The 19,811-nt window shown below is 42.5% G+C and overlaps 1 protein-coding gene across 1 annotated transcript in view; it reads left to right on the plus strand.

The window, feature by feature from the left end:
- RAB7A (RAB7A, member RAS oncogene family) overlaps positions 1 to 19,811 on the plus strand; it is a 72,315-nt gene that overhangs the window by 37,523 nt on the left and 14,981 nt on the right. Inside the window, exons 2-3 of the mRNA XM_077857616.1 lie at positions 13,584 to 13,644; positions 15,319 to 15,445. Of these exons, the coding sequence (XP_077713742.1) occupies positions 13,592 to 13,644; positions 15,319 to 15,445 (180 nt within the window). The 5' untranslated portion in view covers positions 13,584 to 13,591. The remainder of the gene's footprint in view (positions 1 to 13,583; positions 13,645 to 15,318; positions 15,446 to 19,811) is intronic.

The raw sequence follows: 19,811 nt of genomic DNA on the forward strand, positions 1-19,811 counted from the left end.
GAACCTTAAACATTGGGTAAGAGTTTGCTGCTCTAACTTGTATTTCCCTAGAGGTAACTTGCCTCCTCCCTCCTTCTAATATCAGAGAGAGAGAAATGCTATATAGCTACAGTTTTTTATTCCTTTGATCTATTTTTTTAATGTTTTTATTTATTTATTCATGAGAGGCAGAAAGGGAGAGGCAGGCTCCCCCTGGGAGCCTGATGAACCAATCCTGGAACTCCTGGATCACAACCCGAGCCAAAGGCAGACACCCAACAACTGAGCCACCCAAGCGCACCCTCCTTTGACCTATTAAAAAGAAAATTCAACTGAGTAAACTAAAGATTTTACTGGTTTTATTCAAGAAGTCATGAACCAAAAAAAAAAAAAAAAAAGAAGTCATGAACCAGGCAGCATCCCATTTAGCAGCGAAGGGAACTCCAAAGAGCTGTACAAAATGAAAAGACTTTTATTGGCAGAAGGGAGTGGGACAGGGAAGTTATATATTAGTAATAACTAATAATAAGTTATTAAATAAGTAACTAGTAATAAGTGGATTTTGTGAGAAGGTCACTTTTCTATGGGAGACACAGGGGTCTTCAGGCAGATTACCTCACTGGTGTTGACCAGGTAATTCCTGACTGACTGGTTTAAGATTCCATTCTGGAAGAGCCCAGAACTGTAATTACGTCTCAATTTGGTGATGCTGGGCTTAGGATAAGTGACTTCGTTATACGCCTCTTGTCTTGTTTTTTAACAGATCTTATTTTTTGGAGAGGTGGGATTGGTGTGTTGTGGTAAAAAGAACTAGTATTTTTATTGTGTTGTCAAGAGTGAAAGACAAGATAATCAATAATGAAACAAGGAATAGCCGTAAATTGAGATTTGAGATGTTTGAGGACTGTACACATCCTAGTGAAATGCTCTGGAATTTAGACCAGCCCTATACAATAACACTTTCTGTGATAATGGAAATGTTCTATATCTGCACTGTTCAGTATGCTAGATGCCAGCCACAGGTGGGTGTCAAGTGCCTAAAATGTGGCTAGTGTGGCTGAGGAACTATATTTGACCTCATTTAGTTTCATTTAAATAGCCACCTGTGGTTAGTAACGACTGTACAGGACATGTGCCCTGTCCAAGCAGTAGTTGTTTACCAAGCCCTCTGTGGGGTGCACACTGTTGGAATTGGGGATTCAGGGATGGAGGAGAGACTGCCTTCAAGGAGAACTTGCCTTTGTCCCCGTTTGCGTGGGAGGCAGTTATGCAGGAAGGCCCGATTCAGTATGATGAAGGGGGCTCTGAGACCCAGATGCTCTGGAGTTTGGGGAGTGGTGTGCAGGAAGACAGGTTCTCCACATTACCTAGCCGTTACCCCCTCCCAGAGGAGCAAGCTCCTGGTACATGAAGAGGGTAGGACCCTGGGGGAGGAGTGGCAAGCGCACTTGAGATAGAGGGAATATAGGGGTGGAAATGATGCATAATCTGGAGAAATATTATAAGATTAGACTTGATACCTGCCTCCCATGGTCGTCTGGAGGGCCCATGGCAGGCTGGGCTTTTGTGTGCCCACTCTCTAGTATGTGAATTCATACTCTCAGGTCCTGTGGGCATCCCCGCTGTCTTGACCTCAGACAGCTGTTTTTCATCCTTCTGGTCCAGCTGCTCCTCAGACCTGACCCTTCACGGTCTTGCTCTTTCTCTTTTCAGTCCTTTAACATTTCCCACTAGACTTCCTGGGAACTTCTCTGAAGCTTGTAAGGGATAGAAAACAAGTAAAACATCCTGACCAATTAGTTTTGACACATTGGACATTCCTCCTTACACATTGTGTGTACAGCTCTTCAGCCTTGCTTTTTAAACTGTTCCAGTATTTCTGCTGGTAGTGTTCTTTCCCTTAAACTCCTGTATTTATACTGCCCTGTGGAATGATTATGTCTTCTTGCCATCAAACAGCACACCTCTAGAAGGCAAGGCCAGCCATCTATTACTGTTCTTTGAACTGCCCTGTGTGTCCAGTGAATGTTGACATTCCCATTTTAGCACAGGCATCTAAACTGAAGTCATAAAATCCTAGCACAAAAAACATTCCTCAGCAGTGAAATTTGAGATACAACTATAGTATATCTTTTTTTCTTTTTTAAATATAGTATATCTATATAAAAAATAGGGATGCCTGGCTGGCTCATTAGTTGAGCATCTGCCTTTAGCTCAGGGTGTGATCCCGCGGTCCTGGGATCAAGTCCCGTATCTGGCTCCCATAGGGAGCCTACTTCTCCCTCTGCCCATGTCTCTGCCTCTCTCTGTGTGTCTCTCATGAATAAATAAATAAAATAAAATAAATTTTTTAAAAGATTTGATTGCAAAATTACTCCGGGCCCTCTATTTAGGAAGAAAGGGAGGGGGATCCCTGGGTGGTGCAGCGGTTTAGCGCCTGCCTTTGGCCCAGGGCGCGATCCTGGAGACCCGGGATCGAGTCCCACGTCGGGCTCCTGGGATGGAGCCTGCTTCTCCCTCTGCCTGTGTCTCTGCTTCTCTCTCTCTCTATCATAAATAAATAAATTTAAAAAAAAAAAAGGAAGAAAGGGGAATATGATAAAATTCAACTGAGCTCATGTTTTTTCCTAGACTTGGAAGTCCCCTTAAGCTGTAACATGAAAGTAGTTGAAATATGAACTTCAGAATCCATGTTCCTGACCAGATCTTTGACTCTGTTAAATCAGTGGCTCTTTTTTTTTTTTTTTTTAAGATTTTATTTATTTATTCATAGGAGAAAGAGAGAGAAAGAGAGAAATCAGTGGCTCTTGAACTTTCCAGAGTACAAACTGGTTCGGCATGGCAAGAAATTCCACAGGCCCTGCCCACTTCTCCCAGCCATCTTTGTCCCAGGTGTGGGCTCCCTCTTAGGGCATTCCACCCTGGGTATGCCCTAAGACATATGACTAAGACAGCTTAGTCATGCCCACAGCATCCATTTGTGTACTGGGTGGTTGTAATGGAAACTAGTGGAAGGAAGCCTTGAGTTTGTCTTGGGTTCTGGGGAGAGGAGGCTAGAGGAGGCTTCCTTCTGAAGGCAGCATTTGACCTGAAAGGGAAAGAAAAAACTTGCTACAGACAAACCCTGGTGCCCTGGAGTAGAGACCTAGATTTAAGGTTTTAGGATTATTCTGAGATACACTTGTGTTGAATGAAGGGCATTGGAGCTTAGCCAGTTGAAGGGTAAGAAAGGTGCTCCAGACCAGGCAAGTGACTTTATTCAAAGGCTAGTTAAAAGTAAAAAGGTGGCTTACCTGCCTGAATGCCTGTTGTACATTTGGAGATAGTGATAGTTCGTACCAACCAGTTGCCAGATTCTTCTTTCCAACCTAATCTTGTTGTATGAGTTTCTAGAACACCAGCATTATCCTGAGCTTGTGACTTGACTCCACAGAAAGGGCTTTTGTCCTTCCCTCTTCCTTCCCATATTGGCAATCTTTCCACTCCTGTGCCACCGCCCAGGATGAGCCGCCTCCTCTCTGGAGCTTTGTATCCCTTCTGGAAGTATATGGCTGTGGCCTCCTACATTCTTCTCCCATTCACTTTGGTGTACCTGCACCAGGTACTAGCACTGTCTGATCATTGGGTTTCCAAACAACTCCAGTTTTCCATCTTTCTCATTTCCTTATAGGAGGAATTTTTGCTACTTTTTTTTTTTTTTAAGATTTTACTTATTTATTCATGAAAGACACAGAGAGAAAGAGGCTGAGACACAGGCAGAGGGAGAAGCAGGCTCCATGCAGGAAGCCCGATGAGGGACTTGATCCCGGGACTCCAGGATCACGCACTGGGACGAAGGCAGGCACTAAACCGCTGAGCCACCAAGGGATTCCTGCTACTGTTTTTAACTATGGCTTCAGTTTTAATTTGGGAGCTTTCAAAACATCATTTGAGATGTTATTTTCTTGCCTTTCTTCTGGGCCTAGAATTTTGAGAACATTTTTATTTTTAACTCAGGCAATCTGTTACACCCCGTCCTTTTTCCTCTTTTTTAAAAAAAAATTATTTATTTATTTTTTAATAGGGTATTTTCTGAATTTGCTAACGCTTGGATTATTAAAGTAGCCGTGCTCCAACTCCCATCCCCAAAGGACACACTGAACATCCTTTAACTGTCCCATAAGTAACACTAAGTTATCTTAATCTTTATGCTTACCCAGATGAGATGATACAGGTAAGATGCTTAGCTTGGAGACAAGCACACAGTAAGTTTTCAAGAGGTGCACTTAGTAATGTTTGATTGTAGGCTTTCACGTAGCTAGTCTTCCTTCACTTGTTACCAGTGCTTCCCATGCCCATCAAGCACACCTACCTTCTACAACCAGTATAACTTACTTCCTTTCATCTCCTGGCTTAGAGCTGCTGCTGAGAATTGTTTTTATTTACCTTTATGACCTTTTATGGTTTTCTCCTGCTACTCTAGAACCCTTCTACAGTGCCAGTGCCTTTTAGCCATTGACATTGGGATTGGCTGGGTGTTATTATTGGTTGAAAATTCTGCTCTTGGGGAGCCTAGCTGGCTCAGACAGTAGAGCATATGACTCTTGATCTTGGGATCATGAATTTGGGGGTAGTTTACTTAAAAAGATTCTGCTCTTGTTCAAACTTCTCTTTCCATCCTTTAAAAAAAAAAAGATTTATTTATTCATGACAGAGAGAGAGAGAGAGAGAGAGAGAGGCAGAGACATAGGCAGAGGGAGAAGCAGGCTACATGCAGGGAGCCCGACATGGGACTTGATCCCAGGTTCTCCAGGATCACACCCTGGGCTGAAGGTGACGCTAAACTGCTGGGCCACCAAGGCTGCCCTCTTTCCATCTTAAGCTGCTCTGTTGTGGAAATCCAAATTCATACTGTGCTTCTCCCTTTTTCTCTCAAATTGATCTTAAAACAAGTAACTTCTGGGGTGCCTCGCTAGTTCAGTCAGTAGGTTATGTGCCTTGATCTCAGGGTCAGGTCTCAAATTCCATGTTGGGCCGGGAGCCTACTCCAAAAAAAAGTTACTTCTGGGGCACCTGCGTGGCTCATTAGGTTAAGCATCTGCCTTCAGCTCAGGTCACGATCTCAGGGGTCCTGGGATTGAGCCCTGAGACAGGCTTCCTGCTCAGTGGGGGAGTCTGCTTCTCCCTCTGTCCTTCCCCCTAATTCTTTCTCCTCTCTCCCTTTTTTAAAAAAAGTTACTTATCAAAGTCATAACATAGTTCTTTATTTAGGCTTCATTTTTAGAAGGTATGTACTAGATGTTTCTAACCTAAGATTTCTATCATGACAAAACTAACAGTCTTCTTGCCCTCAAACCAAAGGCTGATTATCACAGATAACCAGAGATGATTATCAAGCCAGAATCTGGGATACATTGCCATAAAAGTTTGTCACAGTATTTTTATTAATGAAAATAAATGTATACATTCTTGATTTTCCTATAGACATTCCAATTTGTTAAAAATGTGAATTGCATTTACAGTTTTTTAAATTGAATTTTATTTATTTATTTATTTATTCATGAGAGACACACAGAGGAGGAGGTAGAGACACAGGCAGAGGGAGAAGCAGGCTCCATGCAGGGAGCCTGACGCAGGACTCGATCCCCGGTCTCCAGAATCATATCCCGGGCTGAAGGTGGCACCAAACCCCTGAGCCACTGAGGCTGCCCCTACAGTTTTTATTATGGAAAAGTTTCAAATATGTGCAAAAGTAGTGTGAACCCCCATGTACCCATTGCTCAGCCTGTTAATAGCTCATGCCCATCTTCTTTTGGCTGTGCACTCCATCTCACCCTGTGGATACAGCAGACATTACTGTTGAGGTTGGCAACCAGCACAGTCATACTCTGTGATTTCAAATTCCTTTCCAGTCCCTTCCCTCCTCTGTTTCCCCTGAGCCACGTAGGAGCCCCTGCTGGTCTTCTTTAATAGTAGGGTACAGAGCACAGAGTCTTGGAAGAAAATGGATTGGAGAGGTTTCATTCTGGTTAAAGTTTAGAATGGTACTTTAGAACCTGCTCAGAAGCCTACAGCTCCAGGTGGTTTGGTGGCTTAGTTGGTTAAGTGTCTGCCTTCTGCTCAGATCATGATCCCAGAGTCCTGGGATCAAGCCCGGCACTGGGGCTTAATTCTCCCTCTCCTTCTCCCTCTGCCTGCAGCTCTGCTTGTGCTCACTCATTCTCTCTGTCAAATAAATAAAATCTTAAAAAGAAAAAAAAAAGCCTACAACTTCTAAAATCTGTGTCCCCATGATACTTTCTTCTCAATACTGTATTTAGACTATGCAGTGAATCACTTTATAGTAGGTAAAATAGACAAAGACCATCAGACAACTGAAAGATACCTGGTTGAAATGTTTGACCTCTGCTTATCTAGGAGTTGCAGATGGAACCAGTTGACCCTCTCTTCTAGCTATGTGATTAACAATGATTTGTGCTAATGATAGCTGGGGTATGGCAAAATGGAAATACTAGTTCACTGCTGGTGTGGGTGTTAATAAAAGCTGTTCTGGAAAATAATTTGTCAGTATATTTCAAGGGCTTTTAAAATATTCATACTACTTTGCTGAATGATAACACATTTATGTTTGTGTCTGATGAGATATGCTGACAGATTATATGCATAGGTTCATCTCATAATTAAAAATAACTGCATGCTTAATAATGGGATTATCAATATGCTGAAATATCATGCCACCTTAATAACACCGGAGGATATTTAATATAGTAAAAACAGGATGCACCAGTATAGTCTCAACCATTTGAAGGAAAACTAGAAAGACTTCTACCGTGCTGTTTCAGTATTGATTGTTTCAAGGAGTTGGAATTTTGGGTCCTTGGTCCTTTTTGTCTTTGCTTCACTCTTTTATATGCCTTTGAATTTTCTATAATTAATACTTTAATTGGGGGGTGGAAGAGAGGGTAGCAGAAAAGCCAACTGTCTGATTAGGATCTAGCTAGCTGTTAGAGGTAGGCAACTAACTTGGCAACACCAAGCAAATAAAACTGTTAATGGGCTCTAGAAAACCAGTTGGTTTCACTGTCCCAGCCTTGTTGGACATCTAACGTTTCTGCCATCACTGTGTCAGACACACATGTAAATCAGAACAGCAATTATGGGGCCTCAGATCAGTGGTTTCCAGACCCAGTGTGTGTGCCTCAGTTGCCAGTGGGAACTTTTCAGAATGCCCTGATGAGGATTGTTCTCCAGCTTTGGTGAACCAGAATCCTCTTGCAGTGAGAGCTGGTATTGCAGAGTGGCATGATGGTGGAGTATTGGGGCCTGGGCTGACATATCTGATAATTCCAGCTCTGCCACTCAGTTGCTGTGTGATCTTGGATATGATACAACACCTGGTTCACTTTTATTCCCTGTGTTTTACACTGTTGATGGCTTTGCAACGCTTTGCTCAGCTCCTTGATACTGCAACTCCCTAAAGTCTCACCTCTACTTGAGCACAGTCATCATGAGTTTGTGATCACCATGCAAAATTGCATTGGCCAGACTTTGTAGTGGCCCCGTGACCGCCAACTTCTACCGCTTCCCTGCTCCTTCTGTTTTTCCCATACCCATTCTTTGTTCTTGCTGCCCTCCCCTTGACCATTCTCGATTGAGCCCTTTCTGACTCATTGACCCTGCCCAGCCTAGACCCTTGGAAAGTATTTTCCTGACCTTTAGAAGATAACGTATATAAATGGATTAATGGATGTTATCAGAAATGTTAAAAGGGGTTAGGGACCTCATACAACTTTTTTTCCTCTTTGCCTCCTTGGTTTCTCCTGTGGTCTCCAGTGGTCTCTGCGTTAGAAACTGTTTTCCAGTTAAAAATTGCTAGTTTGTAGTTGTGCATGCTCTACCACCTGAGCCAGCCCTGTTGCCTAAGTTTGTAGGATTTCAAAAAGTAATTTCAGTCCTCAGAAATCCATGAAGGTGCTGATGGAAATCAGTAACAAAAGAAATTGCTAGGGGCACCTGGGTAGCTCTGTTAAGTGGCTGATTTTTTTTTTTTTTAAGATTTTATTTATTCATGAGAGACACAGAGAGGGACAGAGAGACAGAGACACAGGCAGAGGGAGAAGCAGGCTCCCTATAGGGAGCCTGACCTGGCACTCGATCCCTGGACTCCAGGATCATGCCCTGGGCCGAAGGCAGGCGCTAACTGAGCCACCTGGGCTGCACAAGTGGCCGATTTTTTATTTCAGCCCAGGTCATGATCTCAGGGTTGTGTGAGCCCAATGTCAGGCTCCACACTCAGCGAGGAGTCTGCTTGCCCCTCTCCCTCTGCTCCTCCTCCCAAATAAAGTCTTAAAAAAGAAGAAGAAGAAACTGCTAGTGGAGATTTTAAAGCCATTGCAGCCTGGGCAGCTTCTTATAGGAAAAGTACTCAGGTTTTGTTATGGTTTTTTTCTTAGCTCTTTTGTAGAAACAAGTGTCCCATTCTTGGTCCTGGAGATCAGTAAGTACAAAAACATAGCTCTTAACTTTGCCAGTTTAAAGCCATCAACGTCCTGGTGAAACCACATGTTGGTTTCTTCACATCCACTGTTGAGTGCCATTTGCAACAAACCTTGAATTTTCGATAGGCCCTAAGTGAAGATGAAAATCCTCATTCATGTGTAATTCATCTTTCATGATGAATAAGGACTATTTTTGTAGTGAGGAAACGTATTTGAAAAATCAGCATATTAACATTTTCCTCCAAAATTGAGGCCTTTTCAGTTTAAAGGTAACATGTTCTTCCAAAGGTCACAATAAGCTAGTATAAAGAAAACTAAGCTATTTGTAATTCTGTCCCCCAGGAAGAACCTGCTAAAGTTCTGTGTATTCCTTTCAACTTTTACATTTACATCTTTACTCCTTTGGGAATCTGTTTTGGAGCATGCATTGTAGAGATCTTAATTCTCATCAGAATTTTTCTGGCTGCCTTCTCTTAGTGAATTCTTTTTTATCCTTTTGCTACTGAATTTTATAATGCCGTATTTGCCCAAATTATTCATTTCTGGGTTATTTTTCTTTTTAGTCCTATTCCAGCCCCATACTTTTAATACTCTATTTTTCTAACATACTTTCCCAAGACTATGAAGGCAAGTCCGCTGTCCTATCATTATTATTTTGGGGGAGGATTGAGAGGGACTCGTGTATTTTTATGAATAAAAATCCTTGGGATTGTTTCAGTATGGGAGAATTTACATCTCTCATTAAAGCTTCCTATTGGAAATATTTCTTCAGTTACTCAGATTTCCTTTGTTTCAGTAAGATTGTCATTATTTAAGTGCTATACTGCTGTTAATCACTGCAACAGCGGTTATAGTATAAATTTGGAGGGACACCTGGGTGGCTCAGAGGTTGACTGTCTGCCTTTGGCTCAGGACGTGATCCCAGGGTCCCGGGATCGAGTCCCACATCCAGCTCCCTGCAGGGAGCCTGCTTCTCCCTCTGCCTGTGTCTCTGCCTCTCTCTCTCTCTGTGTCCCTCATGAATAAATAAAATTTTAAAATAAATAAATAAATTTGGAAAATCCTTTAGGAAAGCGAATTAAAGTCATGAAAATGTTTATACTTTTGATTCAGTAACCCCATTCATGAACAAAATCTGTAAGTTAAGTTTAACAAAACCCTTTGGCCAGTGTGAAAATTTGGCCTGTGGCTAACTTTGTTCCTAGGGAACCTGATAAAGGCAGACTATCACTTCTGTTGCTGTGCACTGTGGCTTATAGTAAAATGTCTCCTGGTTGGTAATTGCATCTGGACAGGGAGAGGCTGTGAGTACCCAATAGACCCCCATGCTTGGGCTTCCCAGAGCACGGTGGCTCTTGTGCTGGATATGCCCCTCACAAGGAGCCAAAGGAGCTATTAAAAGAGATGATTGGCTCCTCAGCAATGTGGGTATTAAGTCAGGGGTTGAACCCACACTGTCTCCCTGTATCTGAGCCTTCTTCTGTGTAGACTGCTACAAGAACAGCCAGCAAGCTGTGTTCCTATCCCAGTCCTCCTTCTTGACAAGTGCCAGGTATGCCCTGTGATATGCTTGTGAGTCTAAGAACATCATCCCCACCACATGGCTGTTCCTGTGTCCCAAGGAAATGATCCTACAAACAAGTTCAAAGATATTCTTTATAGCATGACTTTCCCCAGATTTTTGGTATATTAAGTAAAAGGCAGGAATGGCCATTTATTTATTTTTAATATTTTATTTATTCATGAGAGAGACAGAGACACAAGGCAGAGGGAGAAGCAGGCTTCCTGCACGGAGCCTGATGCCAGACTCATCCCTGGACCCCAGGATCATGCCCTGAGCCAAAGGCAAACGCTCAGTCACTGAGCCACCCAGGCACCCCAGGAACGGCTATTTAAACACTTAATTCACTCAAAGAAATATGAGGCGTTAAGACTATAACAGAAGCAAGTACTAGCAACAAGGATAAAGAATAATACAGAAGGAACAGAATATAGATTGTGTGCTGGGCATATGTGCCTGCTCTAGTGAGCACTTAAGAACCTTTTGGGCTGTGTCAGGTGTTTCTGGGATCTTTATGACTGAGATTTGCAGATGAGGAAAGAACTTAGGACTCTCCTGCCCTAGAGAGTCAGTCTGCCTGACAAGGTGAGTTGTGTTTGTTTTTTAAATAAAAATAATAATAAATTATAAAATATTTTGTTAAATTAATATTGTTTACAGTATTAAAGAGATACGAAGCAATACTTGGTACACCAGTGAGGTTTACTAAACCAAGTAATGGAGACCTCTTTTCACGTTCTCAAAATCAGTGACTTTCCTAAATATCCTTCAAGAATTTTTTTGTAAAGCTTCTCATCTTTTTTCATCCTTTTCCTTAAGTTGCCCTTCTTTAAGTTTGAAACTATCCTGTCATAATCTGATCTCCAACCCAAAATGTGGACCAGAACTTGGGGTGAGATTCTTTAACATTGGTCAAGGCAGTCTCTGGGGAGGAAGGTAGGGCTGGTAGGGCTCCTTAGATAACAGGTGATTTGAGGGTATAACTCTCACTGTGGATGGGGGAAAAAAAAACTAGGTATGATGCAAGACTAAAGGAAATGGAATTTACAACAAACTCAGCTCATCCTATATTGCTCCCTGACACACCAATGGGAACTTTATAGACTGATCCTGGTGGGCAGAGAGTTGGTGTCTTCAGTAGACCTACCAGAGAAATGAGACTTTGGGCAGTGACACAGCATAACCCTTGGGTGTGATGTGGGGGCTGGTTTAAGTGCCTGGTAGTCTGTCTTCTGGTCTCGCTCCCACTTCCAAAGTGTTTGAGAAGCTTTTGGAAAGCTCCACCTTCAGGAGCATAGGGCTCATTATCTAATCCTTCCCTGTGGGGCAGTAGTCAGTTGTAATATTTCCTTTCAGTTTGTGGTCTTTGGTGCAATCCCACCTGTTGAAAGAGAACAGTTGACAGCGAGGCATCTGGAAATGAGGGAGCGTAGCTTAATTGCCTTGCATGGACTCTTGATTTACTGGTTCTCTCAATGCCTTCTGAAGTCCATGTTCTGTTTTTATTCTCTCTGTATTTGACACACATTAAAATGATAGCAGCCAGTACTCACTGAGCACTTACTACATTCTAGTGACTGTCCTGAGCATTTTAGTCCCTCAGGCCTCACAGCATCCTTAGGACCTGATAGCCATTACCTGTATATCCCTAGCTCAACACAGTGGTTACATGACTTGCCTCAGATCACAGCTAATAATGAGTAGCATAGCCAGAGTAAAAATCTAGTGGTCCAGGATCAGTATTTGCATGCTTAAGTCTCACTCACTATAGCCAGTATGATCAGCCTCAGCCTTCTAGAAGCTAGGTGGTTAAAAATGAGACTAAAAAGTAGCTTTTCTGAAATGGAGTTTTGACAGCATTGTTCCCCCAAACTGAAGAAGAATAACAACAGGCTTTACTGAACCCACTTCCTTACCTGCCTTTTTTATATGTAAACACATTTCCTCCAGCTCCACTGAAGGCAGGAGGTTGATGTTGACCCTTGCCTGGGTCCTTGTAGTCTCCTGCCCTGGCATTTTCACTGTCTGCTGAGGATAATGGGCCAGAGCTAAGGTTTCTCAGGTGTAGGTATCAGTCTCGATTCAGTCTTGAATTCCTGATTATAGAGAAGAATGCAGGCCTTCTGCTGGGGATTCCAGCTGTCTGAGGAGTGATCCTCCAGCAGTCTTAGGTAAGTTGCTAACATTGGAGTCCGGAATATAGGACTCCTGCTCTTCTGAAACTCAGAATCAGGTTCAGGAGACCAAGGGATAATTAAGACAGGAACCCTGCCTTAGTAAGTAAATAGGGGCAGATTTCTGGAATAGAGATAAGCAAAAATGAGGCATCTTACATATTGTCTAGCCAGGCTGCCTGAAAGGTTTTCGTTTTCTTTCTTTCTTTCTTTCTTTCTTTCTCTTTCTTTCTTTCTTTCTTTCTTTCTTTCTTTCTTTCTTTCTTTCTTTCTCTTTCTTTCTTTCTTTCTTTCTTTCTCTTTCTTTCTTTCTTTCTTTCTCTTTCTTTCTTTCTTTCTTTCTTTCTTTCTTTCTTTCTTTCTTTCTTTCTTTCTCTTTCTTTCTTTCTTTCTTTTTTTGATTTTTTTTTATTTATTCATGAGAGGCACACACAGAGAGCGAGGCAGAAACACAGGCAGAGGGAGAAGCAAGCTCCATGCAGAGAGCCCAATGTGGGACTCGATCCCCCATCTCCAGGATCAGGCCCCGGGCTGAAGGCAGCCCTAAACCACTGAGCCACCTGGGCTGCCCTGAAAGGTTTTCTAGAAAAGGGTGATCTCAAGAGCTGCAGGTCAACAAGTATTGTTCTCACACCAACCCCAATTTTTTTTTAATTTTTTTTTTTTTTTTTTTTTTTTTTTATGATAGAGAGAGAGAGAGAGAGGCAGAGACACAGGCAGAGGGAGAAGCAGGCTCCATGCACCGGGAGCCCGATGTGGGATTCGATCCCGGGTCTCCAGGATCGTGCCCTGGGCCAAAGGCAGGCGCCAAACCGCTGTGCCCCCAGGGATCCCCCAACCCCAATATTTGATAATTGTTCTCTACTTGGCACTGGAGATGCAGTGGGGAATAAAACTGTCTTGGTGGAAGTTGTTGGAGAAGGGAGAAAACAAATTAATAGATTTAGATGTCAAGTAGTGGTAAGTGCTCTGAAGAAAAAAAGTAAGGCAATGTAAAGGGTTAGAGAGCAGATGGGGAGAGGGTGTGCCACTTTAGATAAAGTGATCATGTCTCTGAGGAAGTGCTATGTGAGCAGAGACTTGAATGAAGCAGGGCCTAGTTGTTAAATTGAACATTAATCCACAGTGATCCAGCAACATCTGAGAGGGAGAATCCATCCTTTTAGACTGCTCCAAGGGGCAGGATGACCCTGCCTCTCATGATTTTGCCCAGCTTGTGTCCAAAGTTCTAAGATTGATTCTGCTTTCTGTCTGGTCCCCCTGGGTGGCAGGGAAATAGCTAAATGGGAAGGCTTAGTGCTCCTGGGGCTGTGTTGATGCTTGTACAGAGGGATGAGGTTTGCCTGGGTATTTCTGTCACGCTCACAAGTACTTTCTCCTTTCTCCTTTTAGTTTGAAGGATGACCTCTAGGAAGAAAGTGTTGCTGAAGGTTATCATCCTGGGAGATTCTGGGTAAGTTTGAAGTAACAGATTGGTTTGGATTAAATGTGACTTTGAAGCCATGCCCTCCCTGCTCACATTTGCCACTTCTCTAATAGTAGTGGCAGTAGGGTTCTAGGTCTCTTGCCATTTCCAGCACAGCAGATTTTTTTTTTTTAAGCACAGCAGAAATTTTAATGATCTCTTAGTCTGTAATCCTTGGTTCCCTGGTCTTTGGCATGATTTAGGGGAAGGAGTAGCCATTTAAACTCAAGAACGGTTTCACTGGAATCTCTTTTTTCTGAGCTGATTAGACAAGGGAGTTCTGTTCATGTGTAGATTTGTTGCCACTGACCTCATGCCTACCAGTTGTGGGTTTGGAGTCTGGATACAGCTGTGCAGTATCTTCCCACTACTGGGTCTGATTTGGGGTGTATCTGAAAGAACCTGCGACTGGAAAACTGGGTTCTGATCCTAGATCTGCCACTAATTAAGTGACTAACTCTTCAGTAGCTGTTAACGATTCTGTGGGAGGCTTTTCAGACTCAGCATCTGATGTGACCTGGAAACCTTAGACCAACTAGAAGCTATGTATTTTTTTTAAATGATGATGATGATGATGATGATAAATCCAGGTGTGCCTCCTTACACGAAAGTTCCCTGCCCTTTAAGAAGGCAGTGATTTTTCTACCCTGTCTGGCTTTTCTGATTGCCCTGAGGAGCTTTTCAAAAGTAAGCATTTTTCCAGACCATTGTGTTGGGCCTCATTGGCAGTACTTAAATACATATATCTCTCTGTCTCCCTCCTCCCTCCTTCCTGGTGACCACTGTGCTGTCAGGAATGAAAGGTACTGTTTTAGGCCCAAACTTGCATGGGAAAAATCACCGGGCCTTTATTTGATTAGAGACCTCCTGACCTCTCCCCTGAAAATTCAGACCCAGGTGACCTGGATTGGAGAACACTGCCTTAAGCCATAACTTACTTCCAGGTCGTCTGCCTATGAAGATGAATATGTTCCTTAGAGGGAAAGGAAGGTGATCCTGTTGACTTGGAAGAAGACTTTTATGTTATCTTCAGCCTGCCCTAACTAATCTCATCACCAAAAAAATCCACACATTGTCTCTTACTGAGTTTTCTTACTGAAAAACTTCCCTGGAGGAGCTTACTCTGAGGTAGATTCTGATTTGGTGGGAATATTGATGCTTTCCTCACTTCAGATTTTAATCTTTGAAGTAGCAGGTGGCTGACTGGCATATATGTCTGCTCATAGCCAGTGACTTTCTCCTGCTATTACTTTCTTGGACTGAATATCAGCCCCTAAATGGAGAGACACCCAGGACAGCAGAGATATTTTTAGAATGGTGGCAGGATCTTATTGCTGTAGCTTCTTTTAGAAAGAGAGTATTTGCTGACATCTTTCTGGAAGGAAAAAATAATACTAAGTTCTACCATCTGAGTTACTTGTACCAAAACTTAAGAGCAGCTTTTCAACATCTGATCCACATCTATAGCCCGTACTTTTGTTCCAGGAGAAAATAAAACCTCGAATGAGTAACACTGAGCAGTTTGCTGGCACTATCCTCTGTTGTGATTACAGTTGCTTGTTATCCTTTAAGCTGGCAAGTATCTTCAGAGCTGCAAATATCAGAATCATTTTTCTGCCCCTTCTAACTTGACCTATACTTGTGGTTTTTCTCCAATTTCAGAGTTGGTAAGACATCACTCATGAACCAGTATGTGAACAAGAAATTCAGTAATCAGTACAAAGCTACAATAGGAGCAGACTTTCTGACAAAGGAGGTGATGGTGGATGACAGACTAGTTACAATGCAGGTAAGCACACATCTCAACTTTGTCACCCAAGCCTTGTTCATTCAGTCTGAACTCTTTTGTTCATGCCTAGGCATTTTCCCACCCCATTCCTCATTTCCCACTACTATATTCATGGATAATTGGTCGCAGGTAGGATGGCCAGATACAAATACAGGACATCAGGTATGACCCAGGCATTGCATGAGACATACTAGAAATTTTTCATTGGTTTTCCAAAGTTCAGATTTAATTGGAGTTCCTGTTTTTTTGTTGGTTTGGTTTGTGTTTTTTTGTTTTTGCTGAATTTGATAACATACAGGCCCAAACTTTTGTCTCCAAAATGTTTAACTCATTCCTTTCTCTTAATATCCCCACATGGGGGACGCCTGGGTGGCTCAGCAGTTGAGCGTCTGACTTTGGCTCAGAGCATGATCCCGGGGTCTGGGATCAAGTCTCGAATCAGGCTCCCCTTGGGGAGCCTGCCTCTCTCTCTGTCTGTGTCTCTGGGTGCTCCCCCCCCGCCCATGTCTCATGAATAAAGAAATAAAATCTTAAAAACAAAAATCGCCACATAGTATTTTAGGTCAGAATATCTTTGGGTCTCTCCTAGATTCTTATAGTAGCTGTTAATGTAGTTTCCCTGTTTTTCTGACTTTTAATCTGTCCTATCTATAGCCACCAACTTTGTATTTCTGTTAAGTCAGCCTGGCTTTTTTGTGTATCACCTTACTTTAATCTTTCAGGGGGTTTCCCTTGCAACAGTTAGGATAAAATACACATTCCTTAATATGACCTTTTGAAAGTCTTTGCATTCTGACTACAAACTATTCTTCACTTTTTGTCTTTTTCCAGTCCTTCCAAACCATGTGCTGCTTTTAACAAGCTGTCGTTGCACCTGTCTGCCTCCATCCCAACCCCTTTGTCCCATCTCCATCCCAACCCCTTTGTCCCATCTCCATCCATCCTGAAAAGTCTCCAACTTTTAGCCTAGGTGTTGTCTTTTGAAATTCCTATCTCCACAGCAGTTGTTCCTTCCTGTATTTTTTTTTTCTAAGATTTTATTTATTTATTCATGAGAGACAGAGAGAGTCAGAGACCTAGGCAGAAGGAGAAGCAGGCTCCATGCAGGGAGCCTGATGTGGGACCCTATCCCAGGTCTCTAGGATCATGCCCTGGACTGAAGCCAGGCACCAAACCACTGAGCCACCCAGGGATCCCCTCCTTCCTGTATTAAATGAGATCCCTGGCAGACTAGGCCTCTAGAGACAAATGTAACTCTTAATCCCACTGTGTGGTCCTAGCAAAAACCAGGCTCACCAAAATGTTTGGGTGATCCAGGTGTTACAAGTAGAAGCTTTTACACGTTGACCTCAAGCTGTGATGTTCTCTGAGAGGATAAGGACTCGACACTTCCTTGGCTCATACATCCAGGATGGATTTAATACGGGTTCAAAAAATTATTAAAGAGATGTTCAAAATATGACTGAAGTTTTAGTAAGCCAAGCTTGAGAGAAAGAGAATTTCGAGATTATCAGAAAGAAGGGAGAACTGAAAGCCAGTGATTCGCTCAGGGGCTTCTGAGCTCATGGTGCTTTGCAAGTGTATAACCAGGATGAGAACTTCATCACTCACCAGGGGCAGGAGATGTGACTACAAAAGATAGAGGAGCTATCTTTTTTGTCTCCCTTGGGGAGATACACAAACACCCTCTTTCTCTCCCTCTCTCTGTCACTGACTCTCACAGTCACCCAGGACCTCAGAAAGCTGTGGAAACAGGATCAAGTACCTTAGCCCAAGGAAGTGGCAGAGCTCATGAAGTAAAGGCCTGAGGCTTTGCCTCTTTTCCTTTTTTTTTTTTTTTTTTTTTTTTTGGGAGACTGTCATTCTCACTATGCTTGTCTGGATTCTGAGCTTATACTCTGTGGTACAGAAATGTAGATGAAAAAAAAAAAAAAAAGAAATGTAGATGACTTCAATATAAACCCATAAATCCCCGTCGTTCGTGACAAAAGCAGAGAAAGGACCATTCTATAGGAAGACTTGCAACCTCAGGATAGAAGATGAGCTCATAGCCACATGAGGAAATAATGTACCACAAAAAATGTTCACAATGACTAGAGATTTTTTTAAAAAGGAACAGAAACCATAATGAACAAGGACACTAAAAAAAATGAGGATATGGAAAACTTAGAACTTGAAGAAGTGAAAAACGTGGTCAGCTAGAGAGAAAAGACAGATTACTTACAAAGGAACAACAGAGGAGTTCTCAGGGACAACAGGAGGCAGAAGGAAAGGGAATGTCTTCCGTATGCTGGGGTTAAGTCCTACCTGCAAATTTGACATGTGTTCCAGCCAGACTGAAGGCTCCTTCTTGGACCAGGAGAGACAGAGCTATGGAGCCAGGCTGTGGTTTTGACAGCAATGTACGTTGATCCCAGAGTCAGAAACCTGCTCCTCCTGAGTGTAGGGCCATTATAATAGAGCCCCATGTATTCGACCAAGCAGAACCCTGTGGTGCTGCACTACAAGACTGGATACCACATGGAGAACCACAGGTCATCAGAGTCAGGAAACAGTGGGAAAGGGAATGTGTTCCTGAAAGGTTGAAAAAACGGCTGACCCTCATGCTCTTGTGGCCAGCTTGAAAGACTAGAGGGAAATGAAAACCATCATCTCTGGACAAAGGCATCACCATCCTAGATCTTTTTCTTTCTTTTTTTTTTTTTTAAGATTTTTATTTCTTTATTCATGAGACACAGAGAGGGGGAGAGAGAGAGGCAGAGGGAGAAGCAGGCTCCATGCAGGGAGCCCGAAGTGGGACTTGATCCTGGTCTCCACGCTAAAGGTGGTGCTAAACTGCTGAGCCACCCTGGTGGCCCACCATCCTAGATCTTGAGGAGAGGAATATTCACATACTTTTCACAGGCTTTTAGCAGCATGCAATAAGATAACTCGTAAGTAAGAAAACAAGGCAAGAACTAATGGAAAGCTCCCTGGTCATTCAGAGTGATTTTTATATTTAAAGAAACAAGGCAATCATATATCTGGAGAGAAGAAATTAAACAGGTGGTTTAGGTTAATAGAATTTCTAAAAATAAACTACAATAAACAAAAGGTGGAAATCCAAGAATGTTTTTAGCAGCAGCTAAGATATGCCAGAAGAGGGATCCCTGGGTGGCGCAGCGGTTTGGCGCCTGCCTTTGGCCCAGGACGCGATCTTGGAGACCCGGGATCGAATCCCATGTCGGGCTCCCGGTGCATGGAGCCTGCTTCTCCCTCTGCCTATGTCTCTGCCTTTCTCTCTCTCTCTCTCTGTGTGTGTGTGTGACTATCATTAAAAAAAAAAAAAAAAAAAAAGATATGCCAGAAGAGCTGAAAGGAAGAATGGTAGGAAAGAGGCATGAACAGGATTCAGTAGATAGGTCAGACCTTTTAATCTCAAAAAGAAGAGATCAAAGATAGTATTTGCCAAAAATTTTCCAGAATTGACGAGGCACCAATTCAGAGATTGAGGAAGCCCAAATTGCAAGGTTGGATAAATAAAAAAGAAATCTTGACAAATCATAATAAAATTGCAAAAACAAAAGATAAACTCGGAAAGCATCAGAGGAAAAGATGACCTTGAAAAGGAACAAGAATGAGGCTGACAGTTGACTCTGAACAGTATTAGTGGAAATCAACAGGCGGTGGAATAGATTCTGAAAGAAACCTTCAGCACAGTGTTTTGCCTCTGCTAAAAATAACCCCAAAAAATGAAAACCTACATCCTTAGGTTCTATGGCGAAAATTCTAAAAGCTGTACTTCAGGCAGAAGGAAAGTAATTTCATTTAGTAAGATCTGAGATGGTAAGATAAACTGAGATAAATTTTATTTTTTTAAAGATTTTATTTATTTATTCATGAGAGGCAGAGACAGAAGCAGGCTCCCTGCAAGGGGCCCGATGAGGGACTCCATCCCGGACCCCAGGACCACGCCCTGAGCCAAAGGCAGACTTTCAACTGCTGAGCCACCCAGGCATCCCTGAGATAAACTTTAATTGTATGCATATATTATTAGAATTATGACCCTAATAGTGTGTGTATCTTCCAAACTATCACAGAAAACTGGGATTGGACCTATACAATTTAATGTGCAGAGGAAGATTAGTGATCCCTGTGGATTTCTTTTTAAATTCCTTCTCTTGTTCACGAAGAAGCTAGAAATCAATCAGTATTTAACATTAGATGGAATCCAGTATGCTTCAAAAAAGTAAAGGTAACTTACTATGAAGTGATGGTAATTTAAACAATGTGTTATTGTCAGAGATTCACAAATCGGGGACAGAGAACACAAAAACAGGGCACACTAGTTGGACACTGGGTAGACAGGTGCCTTCCAGAAGAGTAG

Source organism: Canis aureus, chromosome 19 (assembly GCF_053574225.1).
Source record: "Canis aureus isolate CA01 chromosome 19, VMU_Caureus_v.1.0, whole genome shotgun sequence".
NCBI classification, from domain to species: Eukaryota; Metazoa; Chordata; class Mammalia; order Carnivora; family Canidae; genus Canis; species Canis aureus.